Here is a 20,727-nt window from a genome sequence, read left to right on the forward strand (position 1 = left end):
TTCTTAATGTCCTTAATTTATTTGCCTCAACCTCTCCAAATATCAAACTTCTAACTTCTTGCCAGGTGGTGAAGGTGAGTTTCCTGGTTGGGAAAGGAAAGAGAGGGGTCTACTGAGGTCTAACTCCTTATATTGAGTTTCCAACCTGTTTCAGTCCTGCCTTCACCTACACCTTCACAGGCAGCCCCTCCCTTCAATTTCTAAGCCCTCCTGAGAGTGCTGAGTCATGGACAGGCCTGCTTCTCAGTCCTGCCTTTGCAGGCAGTTTGCTTTCGGTTCTTTTCTCAAGCTTGGTAAAACAGGTAGTACCTACCCATCTGCTTATCATTGTTCAAAGGTTTACTTGATGGCTCCCATTTACTAGCAGCACTCCTGTTCTCCTTGTCCTTGTGGTTCAAACATTTTAAACCCTTTACTGTTATTTTAGGGGGATTTGGGAGGTAACAAAAGTAAATAACTATATTCAATAGGAAAGGCACATTATGAATTTTATAAGTATTACCTGTGTTACATGTACAATAAATTTTATGAATTTCAGTTTTGGTGACATGGTGAAAAAATGGGTTTTATAGCCATTCCTATTTCAGTAAATATTTTCATGTTATTCCCTGACTACATTTTTCCTTAATTTTATTCCTAAAAATACATTCTTGATAAAGAAAATCATAATATTTTTCTCATTTGTTGTTATTCAAATACTTTCTTTGGTCATTGCCATATCCTATTCTTTATTATGAACTTTGTATCCTATTTTATAAGTCATATCCAGTTTTTTACTTTCAACTTAAATTGAAAAATGCATGTTTTGACTAAGTTACATGTATATGAATTTACATAACTATGACTAGAAGTAAGCTGATTTTTTGCCTGCTACTATATACAATGAGTAATTTAGTTAATTTATTTAATGTTATATATCTAAATAACATTGAGATAATATATTGGTATAATATAAATTTAATTTCAGAGGACATCATCTACAATAAATTTGTCACCAGGAGAGGTGGAAGAAGAAGAAGATGATGAAAACACATGTGGGCCCTCAGGACTTTGGGAAGCATTAACTCCTTGTAATGGATGTAGGAACCTTGGCTTTCCCATTCTTGCACAGGTAAAGGTTTGCTTTCATTAATGTTCAATAAAACATAAAAAAGGTTGCTTATGTTCTTAAGTAAATCTTAAATCTTCCCTCCCCTCCTGAAAATACAGTTACTATATAACAGAAAAATAATTACAAAATTCAGTAATTCAGTTAAAGGGTCATTTCAGATAAAGTCAATTAAATGATTATGTAACTTGCTGTGTTTGTGTGCGCATATGCACTCACATAATTTACATAATTTAATGTGGTTGTCTTATTTTGGTTATGTTGCTGGTTCCAGAAAAGTTGTATTAATTATGAGGTTTCAAGATTTGTGATCTAGGAAGATACTATTTTAAAGAATGCTGTTTTGAAATTAAATCACAATTTATATTAAAACAATAAAAAGTGATCTAAAGATAATACTTCTAGGGCCCTTTAAAATCATAGTCAGTGATTTTTTTTTTTCTTAGAACAACGGAAACAGTGTAGAATATTGTGCATCACTGAGGACTTTGGAGTACAATCTAAAAATGGGACCTGAACACTAAAACATTGACTACAAGTTTGAAATGTCTGAAATCATTACAGAATTCATTAAGTCATTTTTAATTCTCTTTTATCAGATCCAAATTTTTGTTGTGTTATGGACCACAAGCCCTTAGAGGAGTTTCAGAAATGAGCAAAAATATTTCAAACAGAGTTGGAACTTAGACACCACAATGAAAACAACTCTGAAAAAGTTGAAAAAGAACTTAATACAAAAGAAAGTGTAATGAATGGTAAAGGGTTAAATAGTCCATGATAGAAAATGAAAGATTCACAGTAATCGGCCAGAAGACTGTTATATCTTAAAAATAATTATTTCTATTTTGCAACAAAGATCAAGCAGTTGTGTCTAAGGAATCACATTTTTCACATGTCCATGCCACAGAGAATTTGATCATAGCCACCCAAATTCCAATAGTAATTTTTTGTTGTAAGCTGAGTAGGATAATCAAATCAGATGTAATGCTTAAAATATCTCTTTACCTTGTACTATTGATAGGACTTTAAGACAATTGATCCTAAGCTTTACAGAATTGTTACCAATATATACTGGACTATGATTTCCAAAAAAGGTAGAGCTCATGTCTGTTGTGTTCAACATCTTCGGTCAGTGCTTAGCATAATTCCTGGCATATAGTCAGAATTAAGTTATTGTTGAATGAATCAGTGAAGAAATGTGGATATTTTAGGATTTTATTTCTTCACTTAAAGTTTTTATATGTAGATTTTTACGTCATATGTACTTGGGTAAAGGGGAAAGGAAATTAATAAATATAATAGACTTTATTTTATTAATATATTCTCATCTGCTTAACAGTTCAATGCTTTCACCATTCTTTCTTTTATAAAATTAACATTTTTGTACAAATGGGTTTTCTAAGCATTACCTAGCCTTATGTCTTAAAAAGTACAATTCTTGGAACAAAATATATGTTTAGTTTTAGGGCTCTTATTATAATAGATCACTCTACTAATCAAAATGCTGTCAATAACATATGACTATCTGATTCTCCACCTCCTTACTAACATATACTTTTATTGTTTTGTCATTTTTATTAGGACTGGTAGTATATTGCTTTTTGTTTACAAGTTTTTCATTATAAAAACTAAAAATTAGATATTTTTTCTTCTACCATTTTTCTGTGGGGACTAATACTGCTTCAGTAAATTTATTAACTCTGCAGATATTCTAGATGTTAATATTTTCCTAGTTACATTTACTACAAAATGTTTCCTAGACTCCTGCTTTTCTTTTTGCCTTAACTTATATCTATATATGTGTGAGAGTATGCTGTGTATGTTTTTAACAATCAGATTGGAACTTATCAATTGGGAAATAATTTTCATATTCTTATTTTTTGTTGATTCATCTTCTCTAGAATTCCTTTTAGCATGAATTCCAAATACGGCTCTATATTTATTTTTTACTTCTTTATATCTAGTTTTCCTCTGACTTTGCATTGAAACTCCCATTCCTCTCATGTTTCATTCTGGTGTTTTGGATTTATACTACTTTCCAAACCATATAACTCATTTTTGATATTGTTATATATAATACCTGGCAGGAGAAATCATTATTACATCAAATCTGTTAGCTGACATGATTGCCTACATTTTTCATTTATATTTTATATTTACTATTTTTAAGTTTTAAAAAAGTATCCCTATTTGTTACTGCTATTAAATCTATACATTTACCTAGAAGCACTATTGTTTTTCACTTGATTTAATCTAACAAACCGGGAGTGATATGTACCCATTTATTTTAGTCTTCCAGCTTTGATTTCTTAAAATGTTCTCACCATATAGATTAAGAGAGAGAAAGAGAGAGAGAGAATTATTATGGAACACATCCTTTAGCTGGTATATAAATATTCATATTTTGCTATAAAATTATAATTTTATTATAGTTTAGTGCATTTATTATGATGCAGCAGCATATCAAATGTAGATTTTTCCTATAAGTTGCAACAACTTTGAACTCATTATATGGATTTTTAGTTTATTACCTGGGATTTTCTGGGCATCTATTTCATTTTATTACTTAATATATCTTATTGTCTGATTAGAAAATGTGAGAGGATATGTTTTCTATTTTTGTAAACTTTCTTTTAAGAAAACTGTAAATTTATGAGTTTTTTTAAGTAGCTTTGCATTTGAACTTGTTTATGTAAAAGTTATTTATTTTATGATTAGCTGTGATTTCTCAGTAGTATTTTGAACACTTGGAATTTTAAAAGCAAGAACCTAACCTGCAAAATGCTTTCAAATACTGAAAAATTACAAATACTAAATATAACAATGTTTTTCAGACATTTAATTGAGCACATTAATTTTTCCTTTTCATATTTTGAAGCCACTTTTTTCAGGCCTGAGACATCTTTGTGGGCCATTAAAATTCATTAAGTCATAAGCACTGTACATATAGGGCCTAATGAAAAACCACTCTACCTTACAAGTAGCTTTTGGAATCAGTGCAATTAGTGTAGTGCTATGCAAATTTCATGCTCCCAAGTTTATTCGATTGGAATAAATTATATTTATTTCACATCTATAACCCTTGATTTAATTGGACCCAGCAAGCATTTATCAAATATCTTCTGTATTCAAAGCATAGTGCTAAGCTGCTGAAAACAATAGGACTGTGGAAAGAATGCAGACAGTCAGGGGCAAAGTTAACTATATGTTTTGGTTCTAGAATATAAAACGATGTGATAAATCACTTTCAGGCTCTTAAATTGAGATTTCTCACTTGCAAAATGAGAACATTGGCTGATCCTATTGATCTTACATTTGTAAAATTCTGTTGTTCTGTGTTCAAAATAGGCATTCAGAGACATTTTTAGTTTTTGTTTAGATTTTAATAGATACTATTCATGTTTCATCTAGAAGTTTTTTACTACCCCCAAGAATCCTAAAGTTGGAGTGAACAGGCTAAAACAGGCACTTAAATTTATGTTTATGAATATTATTATGGTATTTTATCTTTCCATTATAACTAGATTATTGGCGTTTCTAACAGAAGCAATACCTTTCATATTCATGAAAATTTAGAATTCTAAGTAAAATTGGGATTAAAATTATTAGAAAAGGCTAAGCAGATTTAGTGTAAATAGAACTTTTATAGGAGAATATGTTGCATATATTAGTTATCTCAAATATATACAAATATAAATACAATATTTTTCAAAAGCTGAGTATAATTTCAAAGCAGTAAAGTAAGGTTTAAGTTGGACAAAGAATTGGAAGGGGAATCAAGAATGAAGGGACTGGGAAAATGAAGCCCTTTCTAGAAAGTATGATTAGCCTCAAATTTGTTTCTCAACACTCCTGACAATAATAATAATAATCACTACCATTTATGCATTGCCTGTTCTGAGTCAGATATTTCACATGTATAATCTCCAATTCTCAAGGTAACCATTTAAAAGAGGAAACAGTTAACCTACTGAAGGCTGGATTTGTAAAAACTTGGATTTTTAAGAACTCTGTAATATGCTGCTTTCTTGGCTTCATTTACATTTTTCTGCTTCCTATTTGGTTGTTTCTGTTTCTGGTTATATATTTTGAATTTGCTTTGGCTCTAAATTAATAGATGAGAATATTTGGTGAATAAGAGTAATCTTCACCTTTTAATTTTGTCATCCATCCATTCATTTAATCTCAGAAATATCAAGGGAAAGGAAAGTTATTAAAGGTAGCTCAGAGCCTGTGATAAACTGCCATTAGTTTTAGTGTACCCTTCCTCTTAACCAAGCACATGATATTCTAGCAGAGAATTTGAGTTCATGAATATTTATTGTGGTAGATGAGGCTTTCTTTCACAGTCATAGACAAGAGGTCCACCTCCGTGCCATTTACAGTACAATAGGCTTTAAGGCTCTTTCCTAGAACTATTCTCTCTGCAGCAGGGAGGGCTTTGAAATTCCGCAAAAATGAACCAATCCTGCTGGGGCTCTTTTTGGAGACCCTAAAATAGTTGTAGATTGTCATGTCCCTTCCAATTTTTTGATAACCTAGACCCTTTGAGGTGAGGCTGAGGCTGGAGTTTTCTTTAGAACACTTTTTTCCACCCCTATTGGTTCCATGGTGGGCCAAGCAATAGAAGAAGAATGTTAACTTACCCTTCCCCATCATTTGGTAAAGGAAATGTCCCTCTGTTGGCAGTTCTGTCGTTTTCCTTTCTTTCCCTCTGGGCTTCAGTCTTGGGAGAGCCTCTGGCTTCCATGTGATTCACTCATGTAGCCTTCATTCTGCAAGGCTGAGATGAGGGGTCCCACTATGGACCTTTAGTTGTCTCTGCTACAGGCTTGCTGGTCGTCTCTGCTTCGAGTTCACTGCACTCATGCTACCTGTCTGGGGAGAGACTAGCAGCTCTTGCTGTGCTGGAAGTATCCTATGAAAGCAAGGACATGCTTGCAGCACTTGTTACAACAATTTTAAGACCCTCTAAGGACAAGTTTGAAGCACCTGCCATGGGCCAGGCTGACTCTACTTCCTTCTTGATCTGTGAAGCCTGCTCTCGTTTGTGCTGTGCTTTTCTCTCCTGAGTGTGCAGAATTGGTTGCTGCCTGTTGTCACTACTGCTTCTGCCACCCCTGTCCCTTTTGAGCATTGTTGATTTGTGTCTGTGAGAGTGTGTGCTTCCATGAATGCATCAGTAGCAGTCATGTTCAATTTTCTCCATGTCCCCCCCCGCCCCCCCCAGCAGCATAACCAAAAGAGGGGTTGCAAAAACCTCAGGATCCAGGTGAAAGCTCTTGATGCTGACCTGAGTTTTATTCCCTTCTCCATATAACTGCATGGCCTGTGCCTAGGGAGAGAAGAAACAAGCAAAACAGAGAAGAAAGTGATAGCAGAAAGGTCTGTTCCACTCTTTTCCTGTAGCTGAGCTCAAGAGCTTATAACATCTGAGATCATCAAGTTCAATCCCCCATTGATGCAGGAATTCCCTCTATAGTACCCCACAATGGTCATTCCAGTTTTGCTTGAATAGTTTCAGGACCATCCTCATATACCTATTTCATTTCACCAGTGAACATCCTCATGCATTTATTTTATATACTTGCATTAGTTTTTCTGCAGAATTAATTCCTAGAAGTAAGACAACTGGTCAGTGGTGTATGTGCATTTTGTATTTTGATAGCTACTAACAAATTGTCCATGTTCCACTGCCACTAATGTATACAAAAATCAGTACATGGATGGTATGGGGAGACTATTATTGCTCATATGAAGGAAGGACTTTCTAATAGTTAAAAGTTTCCTATGACCAATCAGCCTGCCTGGGTTGGGAACAGGTGTTGAAGAACAGACTGGATGGTCAGGATGCTGTAGATGATATTATAACATTGTATATGAGATCAGAGGAGCTGACAGCTAAGGAATCTTGAAATGCAGCCTTGGGGGACACTTGAGAAGCACTAGGAACCTCCCCAAGGTGGCAGGGCTTCCAAATGGAGGGTCCTTTAGCCCTGAACTCTTTCAAATGCAATGCAATTTCCAAAGAGTATTAAAGGCTCTATAGGACCAGTCTTTAGTTCCTCTCTCAAAGCACCCCGGCTGCGTCTCCTAGATAGAGTCTCCACAAAGACTTACCATTGGATTCTTGTCCTCTTCTTCAAACACGGGTATGGCCATTGCATCGCCAGCTGGAATTGCCTGGGTACAACTGTAAGACTCCATTGGTTTTCTCATGAGGCAAAGGAGATTTTCCCAAAGAGCAAAAAGATCTTTATTTTGTATTGGAAGCGGGGGCACAGCTGAGGGTAATAAGAGTGGCCAGTGGCAAGCTTCAGGCCTGTTGTTTTTCACCGTCATGGATAGGTATCTTCACAAACTTCAAGGGAAGCATCCTGCTTGGTTATAAGGGCTTCATTGGCTTGTGGCCTCCCCCCCCAGGTGGTACAGTCACATTTGCCATACTTTCCACAGGGGGCAGCTGGTCTGGCCAGCAGTATGACATCAGGTAGCTGAAGGCTGGATCTGGTGCATGCAATGTGCACAGTCACCCTGAAGTCACGGTTGTTCACATGGATCACTTCTCTTTTCCTGATGTGGATAAAGTTTCTCTCAAACATCAGTGCATACTTGAATGTAGCATACTCTCCCTTGTACAGTTGTGGCTACAGTTTTCCCATGGAGGTTTTAAATGTGTCCACTGAATGAAAGCTCATGGCTATTTTCATCAAGACAGCATCTCTGGGGGCACCTCCACTGCTTCTATACCACACCTTGCAAGGTGTGTGTTCCCCTGACCTTGCTCACAGGTGAGCAAGCAGAGGTCTTCCGCAGGCCACCCTTTTGCCCCAGAGCAACTGAGGACAGGATGGTGATGCTGAGTATCGATCAGTTAATGCCAGGGATAATCTGGCGTCTGAACCAGACCACAACTCTGCAAGGGTGCGGAGATGTTGTGGCATGCCCTTGTTGGGATTCACTTGGGAAGAGTCTCTCTTTGAACCTGACACAACTGTTCACAACTGCCTCTGTTTTTTGATTCCCCCAGCCAAACTGCCAGTCACAATGCAGCTGCTTGCTCCTTCTGGAGTGCCACCTCAGCCTGTCACCCCGCTGGCTGCTTTTATCCTCACCTGCCCCTTGTAATCTGTCACCATCATGCATCCCTTTGTCACCCAAAAGCCCCTCCTTCAGGACTGGGGCACTGACCTCCTCCCCCATGCAAGCACATATCCCTTTGTCACTTAGCTGCTCCCTGAAGGCAGGGACACCCCCTTCAAACCTAGTGCCACTGCACAGCAGAATCCCAGACCAATCCAAAATATTTTCAAAGATCTTAATATACACTGGCGAATTGTTTTCAAAAATGGTTAGGCAAATTCTGTTACGTATAAGAGTTTGAAATATGCGTATGTTTCTATCCAGTATATTTAACTGTAGACATTTACGTTAGGAGATAATTGGACAAGTTGATAAGCAGGTTAGTACATGATGTTTATCAATGTTTACTGTAGCAAAAAAGATCATAAACAAGATTAATGTCTGTTTTGGTTTGCTAAAGCTGCTGGAATGCAATATACCAGAAATGGGTTGGCTTTTTCAATCGGGATTTATTAGGTTGCAAATTTACAGTTCTAAGGCATGAAAATGCCCAAATTAAGGCATCAAGAGGTGGATAGCTTCTTGGAGAAAAGGCCAATGGCATCCAGGGCTCCTCTGTCATGTGGGAAGGCACAGGCGGAGTCTGCTGGTCCTTCTTCTCCTGGGTTTGGATTTCAAAATGGCTTTCTGCAAAATGTCTCTGGGATTCTGTCTCTCTTAGCTTCTCCTATGGGTCTTTCTTGCTTCTCCTGGGGCATTTTCTTCCTAAGTGTCCTGAGCTCTCTCCAGAATGTCTCCGCCTTTTTACTTCCCATAGAGGTCTCCAACAAGGGGATTAAGACCCACCTTGAATGGGAAGGGTCATATCTCCGTGGAAACAACCTTATCAAAGGTCCCACCCACAATAGGTCTGCCCCCACAAGATTGGATTAAAAGAACATAGGCTTTTCTGGGGTACATAATAGATTCAAACCAGCACAATGTATTACAATAGGGAATTGGTTAAATAAATTACAGAGCATTTATGACAGAATATTCTGCAGCCATAGAAATGATTATATAGTTTCCTCTTTATTTACAAGGAAAGATAACAATGGCATTTTTTTCTTGAAGGAAAAGAGTGAAATAAACACATTTTAAACTTGCACTATAAATGTGATCCAATTTATGCAAAATCATCTGTGTGTTTGTGTTTGAATTTGAAACTATATTCAGTGAAATGTTTGAAGTGCTTGTCTAAATGGTATAGATTTTATTGTCTTTTTTATTCTTTGTTTTTATTAGGATAATTTATTATGTCTATTAACATAATACGTGAAACTATTTTTATTAACAATGTTTATTTTATAGCCATGAAAAATTGCATGTTATATATACCCTCAAATTGCTGATGAAATTTTTAAGATTTTTGCTTGAATCCGTACCCTGACTTTACAGTCAAAAGAGCCTTAAACAACACATTTATGCCTCTATTCTTTACCCACTATCAGATTGTATCAACTATAGAAGCTCTGCGGAGTTTTGTCAACTATTATAACTGTTATAAATTCAATAAGGTTATATATCTTATTAGCATGACAATTTTCATGACCTTAACATTATATGTTATGATATATGATACATATATCTCATTATTGTTATTGTTATAGTAATATTTTTTGTTTTGAGTCTTTGGTTTGTTCTATAGGTTAATGCATGCTCTTTCCTTTTCCTTCATATTTAGTTATTTCTGATTATATAAGAAGTTTTTTCTTTCATTTAAGATACCTATTTATATACCAATAACAATTCTTATTGGTCTTTCCAAAGTCCCCATATCTTAATTTCCACTTCAAGTCTATGCTATTAATCTTGTAATTAACAAAAACAAAAGCAACAAACCTAAGATACAGTTAATAACAATTAACTATATAACCAAGAACTAATTGGACAGGTAGTATTGGAAAGGATGCAGTGTAATTTAATTTAGGTGCTTTTTTGTTAATAAAAAACATTCAGAAATACCAAATTTCTTAAAAGCACTTTTATGGCATGCACATATATTACAAGGTACTTATCTTAGGGCTCCATTAGAACACTGAATTAATTGCCTTGTCTCCAGGGAAACCAGAAACCATATTGGTAGTAGAGCCTGTGGACTCAGAATTTTTCTCCAAACCAGTTATTAGACCAACAATGGTAGAATCTCTTTTATTTGGCCTGATTACTATTGTGAGTAGCATTCTGGCAAAAAAAATTTCTCCATTTTCATGAATCTGATAAAGTTTTCTGAAATTGCTCTAGATATTTAGAAAACTCCATTATTCACATTTGGCTACATAAAAATCTACCTGAACCTTAAGTTAAGAAATTCTTTTTATGTAAATATGGCAGCTTTCTGTATATTTGCTCTTGTAACTTTTGAATTCCTATATAGTCATTAGATATTCTTAAATTCATCCTTCCTCCCTTCTTCAGTAAAGTTTGTGTCATTGGCTAAATCACTTAACCTTCCTGGTCCTTGTATTTCTCATCCTTGAAATTGAGATAATTGCTTAGGCATTTTTTGGCTTCAGACTAATTATAGTTTTGTGGTAGGGGTTTATCTTTTTCCCTCTGTAAAAAAACTAGTATCTACTTTGCAAATACCTTGCACAATAATAATGAGTCAAGGTATAATTCAATTATTAACAGCTCCAGCGCTTGTATAATTCAATATGTAATCTTATTCTTTTGCTGAATTTCTTCTTGCTGAAACTTTGAAAAGAACCAATGTTTGAAATGTGGAAATTATGAGATATTTATTCTGTAAAAAGGACATATAATCATATCTAGGTTATCTGCTACATTGGCAGTAAGTAGGGTCACTGCTTGAGACTAAAATTTGAAAATATGGATTAAAGATTTTAAACACGGTTCAGTTAATAATAAACATGATTGTGGCAGACAGACTAATTTCCCCAAAAGATGTCTGTGCTGGTTTGTTTATATATGCCCACAAGAAAAGGCCATATTCTTTATCGTAATAATGTGGGGGCAGGTTGATTAATCTTTTTGATTGGGTGTGACTTCTTGATTGAATGTTTCCATGGAGATTTGACCCCACCCATTCAGGATGGGTCTTAATTAGTTTACTGGAGTCCTTTAAAGGGAACTCACACGCAGAGCAGCTGAGAGAGACTTCTGGAGAGATGCTTGCTGATGCTTTGAGAAGCTAGCCCAGAGTTTGCTCCAGAGAAGCTAAGAGAGGACAAAACACCCCAAGAGCAGCTGAGAGAGACATTTTGAAGACGACTGTTGAAAGCTGATGCTCAGAGATGCTTGCAGTTGTGGACAGAAGGATGTTTGGAGATGCTAAGCTAAGGATGCACAGGAGCTGAGAGAGGAGCTGCAATAAAACCTGGAACCAGCAGACCCAGCCATGTGCCTTCCCAGCTGACAGAGGTGTTCCGGATGCCATTGGCCTTTCTTCAGGTGAAGGTATCCTCTTGTTGGTGCCTTAGTTTGGACACTTTATGGCCTTAGGACTGTAAACTTGTAACCAAATAAACCCCCTTCACAAAAGCCAATCCATTTCTGGTATTTTGGATAATGGCAGCATTAGCAAACTGGAACAATGTCCATGTCCTAATTTTCAAAATCTGTAAATATGTTACCTTACATGATAAAAGGACTTTGCAGATGTGTTCAAGTTAAAGATGTTAAAATGGGGAGATTATCCAAGTGGCCCAATATAATCCCAATCATCCCTATATGAGGAATGCAGGAGGGCCAGAGTCAGCCTCTATGAGGAACCATCTTACCAAAACCTTGACTTTATCCCAATAACACTGATTTTTGACTTCTGACCTCCAGAACTGTAAGAAAATAAATTTGCATTGTTTTAAGCCACTAAATATGTGGCAATTTGTTATAATGGTATTAAAAAACTAATATAGATTTTGATACCTGGAAGTGTGTTGCTGCTATAACAAATACCTACAAATGTGGAAATGGTTTTGGAATTTTGCAATAGGTAGAGGCTGGAAGAATTTTGAGAGGCATGATAGAAAAAGCCTAGATTGACCTGAACAGACTGTTAGTAGAAGTATAGACGTTAAAGACTCTGCCAGTAAGGGCTCAGAGGCAAGTGAGGAGAATGGTAGAGAAAACCTTTGTCATCTAATAGAATACTTAAATCATCATAAACTGAATGTTAAAGGTGCTTCTGGTAAGACTTTAGAAGGAAATGAGGAACATGTTATCGAAAATTGAAGGAAAGGGGATGGTTATCATATATGGTGTCAGAAAACATAGCAGAATTGTTCTACAGTTATGTGGAAAGAAGAATTTGTAAGTGATGAACTTGGATATTTAGCTGAGATTTCCAAACAAAGTGTTGAAGGTGTGGCCTGGTTTGCTGTTGCTACTTCTAGTAAAATGTGAGCGGAAAGAGATAACATGAGTGAAGAGCTTTTGTGCACAAAGGAACCAGGGTTTGATAATTTGGGCAATTCTTAGCCTATCCAGATTGCAGAAGATGCTAAAATTAGGTAATTTGCTGTCAGGAAAGTGTGCTCTGGAAAGAAAGCCAAGGGTGTGGCTGGCAAACATTTTCCTAGTGTCTCAGAAGAATCAAAAGATCAGATCATTCAGTCACACAGAGGACTCCTTGAAGATGTTAGGCCTATGATGCATGGATTCCTTCAGCCATCTCAGCAGAAGCCAGGAATAGAGATAGGTTTATCCAGGAAAGCTCTGTGGAAGAGTCTCTTGTTTAATAGAATGAATCTCTGTGACATACACAGGAGACCCACAAGGTTTTTGATAATGTTTTATCAGCAGGCACACTGCCAGCTTGGTTTGAAAGGGACAGAGATGGGATGAAATGAAAGAAGGCTGGCAGACTCCTAAAATTCTGCAGGCATAAAACAGACTTACAGAACTACTCAGTTGCCAACATGTGCTACTCTTTATGAAATGAGAAGGATGACTCAGAGGGCGGAGCTGAGGACCCAGAGGATAGAGCAAAGAACTATAGAGTATTATTTCCAGGTCTTGAAGCCTAATCGAGTTTGCTCGGTTGGATTTCTAAAACTGCTGACTCCCTTTTTTCCTTTTGTTTTCTCACTCTTTTAATGGGAATGTCTAAATTGTTGTCCTATGCTTGTCCACCATTGTATTTTGGGAGCAGAAAACTGGTTTTCTAGTTTCACAGAGCCACAAATGGAGAAGAGTTTTGTCCCACAATTATTTGGCTCCCACCATACCTGGTTTAGATAATTTAGATGAGATTTGGGGCTTTGATTTGATGTTATAATGGGTTGATAGTTTTGGAGATGTTGGGATGGGGTGAATTTTTCATGTGAGATGACATGAATCTTTGGAGTAGACAGAATAATGGCCCCTTCATAGACGTCCACATCCTAATCTCCAGAACCAATAAATATGTTCCCTTACATGGCAAAAGGACTTTGAAGATGTGAGTAAGTTAAGGATCTTGAGATTTGGAGACTATTCTGATTTACACAGGATTGCTCAATGTAATAAAAAAGGCCCCAAAAGAGAGAAAGCAATGTGATGAGGAAAGCCAGGAAAAATTTGAAAATGCTACATTGCTATTTTGGAAGATCAAGAAAGGGGTATTGAGCCAAGACATGCAGGTCCCTCTAGATAAAACCAACCCTGAAGACACCCTGTAAAACTTTTTCCAAGCTTCTCATCTTCAGAACTGGTTGGAGAATAAGTTTATGTTGTTTTAAGCCACTAACTTTCTGGTAATTCATTACAGTATCAATAAACTAATACAATGGCTGTGAAAACCAGATCAGTAGACATTTCATCTGTTATACACTCAAAGATCAGATGCCTATTGTCTGTCTTTGGACAAAGGCAGGACATACAGGCATTTACAGAGGAATGCATTTAAGCTTTACCTTCAAGTATTCATGTGGTCTAGGTTTTTATGATTTGGCATAGTCACTTTCATAACTTTTAAAATAACTGGACTAAAATTTTGCTATTAGAATTTTCTTTTATCTTTTTAGGAAGTATAATATCAATGATGCTGATAATAGGAATTATAATCATAATAATCAGCACTTACTGAGCTCCCACTACATGCCAGGTACAGTGATAAGCATTTTACATTCTTTACCTCACTTAAATTTTACCACAATTCTATGAAGTGTTTACACTTTACTTTGAAAATAATTGAATTTCAAGAGGTTAAGGAACCTGTTCAAGTTTGCATATCCATTGTGTTTTATCCCAAATCCATGTGAATCCTATATATAAAAAAATTTTTACAGCAGTACAGCTTCTAATAGTGAGAACAAGTTTGTATACTATCTACCATTCAATATTTTTCACTGTAACATTTCACTGTTAAACAGTATATCATTAATTATTGATGCCATTCTTATCTAGTGTTGTATTCACCTGATTTCTCATTTTCCATTGTGCTTCAAGAGCCATTGAGCCACTACATATTTACTATTTCTCTTCCCCAGATTAAAAAAATAATGGCTTGTTAAGTATCTCAGTTCATTTGGAATCCCTTCCCTTTTGCCTGTTCTTTTATGTATTCACCCATCTATTTGTCTCACAAATATTTATTGACTATTTGCTATATGCAGTTTATAAAGTAGTAAATAATATAAACCTACCTTTTAACCTCATGTTGCTTATAATTTTGTGTCTGGCACTCTGAATGATACAAAATATGTATGATACATGGTTTCTGCTCTGAAGTGACTTACAAATTAATTCAAGTAGCTTTCCTGACTGCTATTTGGTATTTATAGGCTATATAATCTTGGGCAAGTAACTCACCCTCTGCTTCCTCTTCTATAAAATAGGGGGGCTAATTCCTGTTTATTTGTAGGATTTTTATGAAGATCTTGCAATATAAGTGCAAGTTGCTGTACTAATTGTTTGCTATACAAATGCAAACTAGTCTTAACTCTTCTAACCTTGGCTCTTGGAGACAACACTGTAGCAATTTTGGTAGGATTGACAGCTTAAAGAATAGTGTGTTAAATACAAACAACTTCATATAAGAGTATTCAAATATAATATTTATTGTATTTATTTGGAAAGTCTAGATGTATATATATGACACTGTTAACTATTAACAGTGTTAATATCTAAGGCATAAGATTCCTGAGGGAATTGATTACTTCATAATTTATATACTTACATGTTGTCAAATTATTTACAAGCAGATCTAATATTTCTAATAAAGGTTTTATATTTTCTGAAAACAAATGCCTTGCTTTGTAAAAAGTAATAATGACTCATTATACTACCATGAGTTTACATGAAAGTTTGAAAATTATTGCTTGCAGTCACCCATCCTTGTATTCATTCTTCTCCATCCATCTATCCATCCATCCATCCCATCCGTCCATCCCATCCATCCATCCATCCATCCATACATTCACTTTCCGTTCTAGTCTCTATTTATTTACGCATTTTGCAGATAGTTGTTTTTAATAGTTTAAATTTCTCTTTTTGAAGGCTAGGAAGGAACTGTTAGTAGATAACGTAGGATGTGTTGTTTGTGTGATTGTTGTTGAGTGACTGTTATTTTTATTAAGGGGTATCAGTTGTTCCTTCTCATTGATGGTTTAAGTCACATTTCCCTTCTTTTAGTGAGATGGAACATTGTTTTTCATATCTTTATCTCTCATTTGAATTTATTCATGTGTGAATTATATTCATATTTCATTTACCTTTTTTTTTTATTTTTAGAAGACTTGATTTGTAAGTACATCTCCATACATTCTAGATACTAAACCTTAGTTTGTCAAAATGTTTCAAAGCTTTTTTTTTCATTCTGTTGCTTATCCTTTAACTTTGTTTATACTGTTTTCTTTTTGTTGTGAAAAAGTTTTAATTTTTATGAAGCCAGATCTGTATATTTATTTAAAGAATTTAGATATTGTATCTTGCTTAGGGTGACCTTGACCAACCCTGCAATTATTGTAATATTCTACAATATTTTCTTCATATATATTTATCTTTTTTTTTTTTTAATCTCTATAATTTACTTTGTACCATACCACCCCACCACACACACATTTGATGGCCAGTTCTCCCAGCACCTAGTTTTTAACTTTGGCTTTGTCACTTACTGGCTATGTGGCTTTCATCAGACAGCTAATACTATTTTGTCGTCTTTAAAAGAGGGAACTTACAGCTACCTTGAAGGACTGGTGTGAACATTTGAGAGAGAATGTAATTAAAGCACATAGAACAGTGTCAGGCCCATGGTAGGCCCTCAGGAAATGGTAACTTTTTTTTTTTTTTTTCTCCCTTTAAAAATATATACCCCTATACCTTTTAAGAGGTCATCCAGTCTCTGCTTGAATATCTCTAGGGATGAAAGCATGTTGTACAAAGTTTCAGCTTTAACAGATATGAGCTGTGTTACCTCAGACAAGTTTTACTTAATCACTCTGAGTCTTAATTTCATCATTTGTAAAAATGAGGATAATAATAGTACTTACATCCTAGGCCTGTAGTTAAGGTTAAATGACATATAATACTTATGTTAAATGCTTATAATAATGTTTAGCACTCTGTAAACTTTCAATAAATGTTAACATGAAGTAGAAATAGTAATAAGAGAGCACCTCCTAAAAATATTGTATGCCAAGTCACCTGTTCTATTTTTTTCCACAAAAGGTTCAAATTCTTCCTTATATGTAATGATTAATTATAATGAAAAACACATGTGGTGAGAATTAATTTTTAACTTAGTTTAATGAAGCTATAGTCTTTCAGCCAGCAACCTGCACTACCTACCTACTGATCATCTGTCCTTGTAGGACTTAAATAAATTGTTCATTGAATGAATAGTCCATGGCAGAGGTCTGCAAACTCTCTCTGTAAAGGGCCAAATAGTAAATGTTTTAGGCTTTGAGAGCTATGTGGTTTCTGTCACAGCTACTCAGCTCTGCAGTTATAGCACAAAAGCAGCCATAGACAATATGAAAATGAATGGGCATGAGTGTGTTTCAGTAAGATTTTATTTATGAAAAGAGGTGGTCGGCTAGAATTTTGCTATAGTTGACTGACCACAGATCTTTGGAATAAAAAAATTAGAACCCCAATACTGGTAATGAAATCCACATGAATATGGGTCTATTTGGAAATATTTTCAAGTGATAAAATATTTTTCCTATACAGAAAAATTGAAGTCTAGAGAAAGAGTAAAAATATAATGAACCAAAAAAATGTATTGTTTGCATTTGTAACAAGACTCCAAAGTGCCAGTTTTCAAACTTTTAAACAGAAAATACAGTTTCACAGATACCTTTTTTAAATGTTTATTTGAAGCACATTTCTCAGAAGCTGAGACTAGATTAGGGTTGGTGTTGAACCTCTCTGGATTTTCAGAAACTAATTTTTAAATGAGATGTGTACTCTCTGTGGTATTTGAGTCCTTCTCCCAAGTATTGGTGCAAAACTATTAATTCTATAGGCTTTAAGGCCCAACTCAAATGCTACTTCCTTCTTAAAGTCTTTCCTTAATCCTACCCTGCCAGAAACAATTTTTCAGTTAATATTCAAAGCACTAATTTTATGACACCTGTGGCTTTTTATCTCTTGTTTTATAATTATTTATATATATATCTTTTATTAATTCTTCTTTTATTTTTATTTTTATTTATTTTATTTTATCTTTATTTTTACTTATGCAACCTCTGTTTATCAGCCGCAGTTTCTTCAACTGTAAATTGGGAATAATTCATACACTGCATTGCTTTGTGAGGATTAAATGAGTTGACAAATGTCAAATGCCTAACAGAAAATCTTTATTCCTCTTTATTATAGCTAAAGAAAGTATTAAATTTCTTTCTGTTTTACTACTCTATGATATAAATTATATTCTAAAAATGGTAATTAATAACCCACTAATAACTAAATGTCAACAAAGTGAAAAAGACAAAGAACATCTTGGAATTATTGTAAAAGTAGTTTTGACCTCATGGACCACATGAACTTGTCTCAGGCCTCACAGAGGTCCACACCTCACTTTGAAGACAGCTGGCATTGACAGTGCTGAATAGATGTGCACTGTTTAAGCTGATTGTGAATTAATGCACTCTTGTTATGTTGTTTTCTGCATCTGTCAACAAATGTTTTATCCATTGTACTTTTGGCAGTTACTATAATAGCAAAAGAAAGCTTCATTTAATTTGAATAATCTCCAGGAAGGAGTCTTATTTCTTGTTTTAATTTGTGTCCAAACTGAGATTTGGTTCTGCTTATTAGGCTCCAATGTTCTGAAAACAGGTAAAATTAACTGGAATTATTAGGAAACTTGGAGAAAAAGAAAGTGGTGTCTATTGTCCTTTTATATCCTATTAATTACCAGTTCATTTTTCATACTGGAAGGAAGAAATAACCTTAAAGAGATGAAGGATATCACTAGCTTTATCTTTGCTTTTATTCTCGTGTGCTCCTATGTGTAAGTGTGTTGATGCACCATGACCCTGCAAACCAGCACTGTCAGGCGCTGGTCTTCCCTCTCTTTCCCATCTGTAGTTTTCCCCTGTTATCTGCTCATACGCAGGCCCCAGCTTGCCAGCATGCTTTTCATTTCACACTCAGGAGAATCGGTTGGCTCCTGTGGCCTTGCAGCTAGTGGCTTAAACTATCAGAAAAGTGGGAAAACAACTGCTTCTTCCTGAGTCTGAGGGTGGGTAAGGGATTGGTCATGAAGGGAATGAGATACAGATTGAGAGACAAAACCATGGAAAAAAAAGAAGGAAGAGTTAAAAATAGGTGGGCAATAATGGGAGAGATGGTAAGGTAGATGGAGAAGGAAAAAGAAAACAGACAAAAGGAATGTGGGCTGCATGTGTAGTCCTACATTGCAAGTGGTACATCGATTTTTCAAACACGTAGTGATAATGGGGATACAAGGTGGGAACGCGAGCAATTTGTCATTGTCACCTGACTGTGGAGAACAAATTATAGAATGTTATACACCTTTGATGTACCATTTTTCATTACAACAACTGGACAGATGGCTACCTAAAATATATTGAAAAAAGTATTGTTTTGGGGACTGATCATTTTATAATAGTTAAGTTTCTAATTTATTCTTAAATTGTTTTGTAGTTTTACATTATATATTTAACTCAAAAAAACAAAGATATCTATTGGAATTCTTAATGTAATTTGTTCTTTTCAGGTCAGAGCATTCCTAAGACAATTATTTATAGCTTCTCAGATAAAGGTAGTAAAAGCTGATTTATTGTAATACCTCAGTTTCTTCATCTGTATGCCAGGAGGATAATACCTACTCAGACAGTTGTTGTGTGGGTTAAATTAGCCTTGAAAAGGGCTTGGCAGATCAGAAGCATCCAGTGATTTTTTTCCCCTTTTCTTTTCATTCTATATATAGAATTCTGTATTAACTGATAAGTATTTGCTTCATTAGTTGAGTGATAACTTATCATAATGATGTCTCTTGAAGTCATTAGTAGCCAAACTTGCCTTCAAATCATTAAAGTTCAAGTATTCTCAGTTGTAGTAGTGTTGTCTATTTTATTGTATAATTAATTTTACATTATCACCACAGATTTTACATTAATAACTATAATAATCAAAGTAGTATATTTTCTCCAACAAGGATATTTGCTTAACTAAAATATCTATTATCAAAATATCAATGGATAACCTAATGTTTGCAATGGACTAGAAAACATTTCAAGTTTTCAGGTGAAAAACCAGAGCCACCAAAAGTCAAACAACTTTTCTGTTTAATTCACCACATTAATATTGAAAGTGTTTAATTAATATATGTTTATATGCTGCCAGTTACATTTTTAAGACCAAACTTCAGTTGATAAGTCCACAACAGATAAACACATACTCTCTCTCTCCCACATACACAATTGCATGCACACATACTGAAAAGTGGGAATATAATTTAAACTTCACTTTTCAAAGTATTTTTAAAGTCAGTGTTCAAACCTTGGGTACACATTTTAAGAAACGCTAAATGAATTTGGTTACCTCATATGGAATCTGAAAGATACGAACTTTTCAGGTAGATGACTCATATTAGGACTAAAGTTAATATTAGCCTTTAAAATTGAAAAATAAGTAGAAGTATAATTTAGAGATTTACTTATTTTTCATCTTTGTTATTTTCATGGAATTTTCAAAGATATTTTAAAGATGATTTAAAAGTACCTAACTGGGATGGGGTATAAAGTAGAACATAAATAAGGGAGTATGAATTAACTTATAAAGAAATGTCTTCACTTTATTAAAGGATTCCATAATGAGGTACATCTCTAGGATCCTTATGTATATTACAGATATCTGAAATTTATAAAACATGTATTTGTGGGTCCGAAAGGCTAAGATTTTATGAACTATCCCTTAGGGAATTGTGATGGTCCAGATCCTTGAAAATGCAGGGAGTATAATTTATTCAACATTATAGCCATATTGTGACATAATAGATACCCAATTCTTTTCACATTTCTTAAACTGAGTTTAAGTCAGGGTTCACGAGTGCCCTGGGAATATTCACACTTAAAATCTGATTC

At 35.0% G+C, this 20,727-nt stretch overlaps 1 protein-coding gene across 17 annotated transcripts in view; it reads left to right on the top strand.

Moving 5' to 3' along the window:
• ANKS1B (ankyrin repeat and sterile alpha motif domain containing 1B) overlaps positions 1-20,727 on the top strand; it is a 1,210,519-nt gene that overhangs the window by 325,637 nt on the left and 864,155 nt on the right. For all 17 annotated transcript variants that reach the window (XM_037845547.1, XM_037845538.1, XM_037845540.1 and 14 more), the window contains exon 9: positions 968-1,111. In XM_037845547.1, the coding sequence (XP_037701475.1) occupies positions 968-1,111 (144 nt within the window). The remainder of the gene's footprint in view (positions 1-967; positions 1,112-20,727) is intronic.

The sequence above is a fragment of the Choloepus didactylus genome, chromosome 8, assembly GCF_015220235.1.
Source record: "Choloepus didactylus isolate mChoDid1 chromosome 8, mChoDid1.pri, whole genome shotgun sequence".
NCBI lineage: Eukaryota > Metazoa > Chordata > Mammalia > Pilosa > Megalonychidae > Choloepus > Choloepus didactylus.